At 38.8% G+C, this 3,298-nt stretch overlaps 1 protein-coding gene across 1 annotated transcript in view; it reads left to right on the forward strand.

Moving 5' to 3' along the window:
* Positions 1-380: 380 nt before the first annotated feature.
* Positions 381-3,298, forward strand: part of LOC108749463 (limbic system-associated membrane protein-like) — a 10,254-nt gene continuing 7,336 nt past the window's right edge. Inside the window, exons 1-2 of the mRNA XM_018488213.1 lie at positions 381-549; positions 2,301-2,390. Coding sequence (XP_018343715.1) covers positions 516-549; positions 2,301-2,390 — 124 coding nt within the window. The 5' untranslated portion in view covers positions 381-515. The remainder of the gene's footprint in view (positions 550-2,300; positions 2,391-3,298) is intronic.

Consider the following 3,298-nt stretch of genomic DNA (forward strand, 5'->3'; position numbering starts at 1 on the left):
GTTCCGATCGCGTCCCAAATGTTTTATTCAAATTGACATAATTCAATTTGTACGTAACGCGCGAAATTTATTTATTGACACATTTTACGACGGAGGCAATCTCTTTGTATTGATTATTTTTAACGCCAGTAATAATTAGCTGATTGTCAGTTGCAACCCTCGTAAATATTTCAACTGACACCCACCGAAGGTGAAATATAATTAATGAGAATCGTCGGTTCGCTTCGACTGTATGTGGCATGAGTACCTCCTTCTTGATTCGTGCAATGGGCAAGTGGTCATAATTACGTGCGATGATACATGTGCGTGTGCGTGTCGGTGCGTGCGTGTGTGTTTAAGATCGTGTGGAACACGAATCGCATCTTAAAGCGAGATCAGTGCCTCGTGGAGGACCGAAGGAATCTTACGTGCGTAAGAAGGGACGTCTTTTTCCAATGTGATTTTGACACGAATTTTCTTTGGACACTTTCGAAACATTTTACATTTGTAAACGCGCGTGTAATTGTCCTTGAGAGATGCTACTTCTTGTTTGGATACTCTGTATGACAGGTATCGTATGAAATGTTAATGATTACACTGATCAACGTTGAAATCGTTTCCTGTATCAAAAATAGTCAATTAATTCTTGATAATTTTATGATGACGAATGTGTCAATAAAAATTGATTCTTAAGTCGGTGATCATAATCGATTCTTATATTATTATATATTCAGGACCACTTTTTAAGTATACAGTCTTAAGATGTCACAATCAATCAAAGGGTTGTATTAACATTTTAAAACATCTTAAAATAAGAAACGAATGGATGTTGGCTGTAATTTTCATGTTATATTAATTAAAAATGTAAAAAATCCGAATTTAAATATAAGAATCACCATTTTTTTGCAATACGAATATGAATAGTCATTTTTCGATGAAATTTAGAAGTAAAATTTGCCGGTGTGCCATAAAAACCCTCGAAATTGTCACTTTTTACCTCTTTGGCGCCATTTTTCTTGAAATTATGATGGCCAAATTTGGACAATGGATTCGCATTCAGCAGACAAAAATACATCGAAACTGACTATTCACATTCGCGATACAAAAAAGGATAAAATTTTGTCGCCCAGTGTTCCAAGGATCGCGTGACATTAAAAGTAGAAAATGTTTGGTAGAAAATATCACGTTGTTTTGGAAAGAAGAAAGGTGAGAAAATTATCAGAATTCCGGATCGATTTAAGTTTCTAGAACTGTAACGTTTTGTTATTCTCGCACGCATTTTGCACAAGTATCCGTGCTCGAAGAACTGAGTCGGAAGGGTGATAAAAAAAAAAAACTAGAACGCGCCTCTCTCTGCTGCCGGCTATCTTGCGCTCGGAAGAATATTTTCGCTGACGTATTCGAGCTGTTAAAAATAACTCCTTCGGAGTTTCAGAATTTGCAAGCGGATTAAGAGGGAGAAAAATGAATTGCCCTGCATTATAGAGATCCCTGAGAGACAAGAAAATATTCATTTCTTAAAAGCTCCTTTGCTCCATGCGGCGTTTACGCGAATGTGAATGAAATTGATTCAATTTTCACTTTATTGTTTTCCCACTTTAGATAATCGTCGCGATAACAAAGAACATGTTCGGGCGCAACCTAGTTTTCTCGTGATCGAAGCCACACGAGTTAATCGGACTAAAATATCTCCTTATGGCGGCGGCGTAATTATAGCCATATTTCCGTATGAGGAATCGATTTTTTTCGAGAGGGAAAACCGTGGGTCACATTGCAGGGACGCGCATTGTAGAACTATGCCTTATTTCCTTACCCATGTCAGACGCACGCAACTTCGGTAATCGATTCGCCCGCCCCCCCCCAAGTGCGTGTGCAAAGGCATAATTGCGCTGCAGTTTCGCTTTCGCAAGACTGACCTGTTACGTATGTAAGCCGGCGGTCGGCACGATGGCTGTACGGCGATCGATCATAAAGAAAGAAATGGATCTCCAGTGCGCGTACATACTCGAGGGTAGGCGAAAATAAATTCCGCTCACTCACCGTGCGCGTGCGAGATAACGTGAGGGGATTTTACGTGCCGAGAATCGAAGGAAGGAGAGAAAAAAAAAAAACAAGACGATTAAGTCTCGCACGGAGGCGCGAACGCGATTTCGCAATGCGGCGACCACTTTGCCACGGCGTCGTTAAATGATAATTTAGTTATTATTATATTGTACTTGTGGGCATATCTGTATATATACGTATATATACATATGTATATATGTATATATATATATACATATACATATATATATGTGTGTGTGCGTGTGTGTGTGTTACAGGAGTTCAAGCTGCGACAAACCGCGACGGTCACCCAACTACGGTACAAACTTTCGAGAACGAGACTGTCTTGCTGCCTTGCTACGTGGAAGGTATATATATTTGTTATATAATTTAATGATTGATTTTACGCTCTTCGCGTTTCTTCGTAAAAAGATTAATTGTCCGTTTCTTCGTTCGTTCTTTCTTCTTTCTCATTTCGTCAAGTGTACGCGCTGGTATAGAATTACTGCCATTTACGAAATTGCCTGACACTCCACAGACCCCGAACCCGCAATCCCAACCCACGCGATAACAAACGCGGGGTGTCTTTTGAAACGTCGTTATTCCTACCTATGCCGGCGTGCAAAATTAGGATAAAGTGGCACATAGAAAAGGGTGTATTTCCGCGCAACTGTCGTAAGCTGAGCTTTGTATCGCTTGGATTATAAATGAGCTGTTACGAGTCTTGTTAAAAATCTTGCTTCATTAAAACGAATGTTGATATTTTATATTTTTGCATATTCATTCCATTCTTTCTCTCTCTTTTTTTTTTTGCCAGTTTTTGTCGTCAGTTGATTTACCTTGTTTAAAGAGAAAAAGTAACGAAACCCTTTCTACCGAGGTTGATTTTTTCGCCTCTTGTTAGCGGGTAGTACAAGTACTACGTGTGTTGAGTACGAATGCTGGTTTTAGGCCTCGGACTTAAGTGACGTCTACAGTGAGATTTTAAGGCGTAAGACTCAAGCTTTAAGCCTGTCCCGAAATAAAATAGGTGTGATAAGCCTTAATTAAGTTTTAAGAAATTAATCAATGACAATGATTATGATGATCGAATGTGAGAATAATATTTTACTAGAATTGGTTAAGGCTTAAGGTTTCCTATACCCGGTATTTACAATCGATTTTTATATCTGTCTTAAGTACAGAGTCTTGATGTCATAATATGACATTGATTCGAATATGACACGACCTACGTAATTGTATTTTATATCTGTTTCAAGTACAGAGTCTTGATGTC

The sequence above is a fragment of the Trachymyrmex septentrionalis genome, unplaced genomic scaffold (genome assembly GCF_001594115.1).
Source record: "Trachymyrmex septentrionalis isolate Tsep2-gDNA-1 unplaced genomic scaffold, Tsep1.0 scaffold29, whole genome shotgun sequence".
NCBI classification, from domain to species: domain Eukaryota; kingdom Metazoa; phylum Arthropoda; class Insecta; order Hymenoptera; family Formicidae; genus Trachymyrmex; species Trachymyrmex septentrionalis.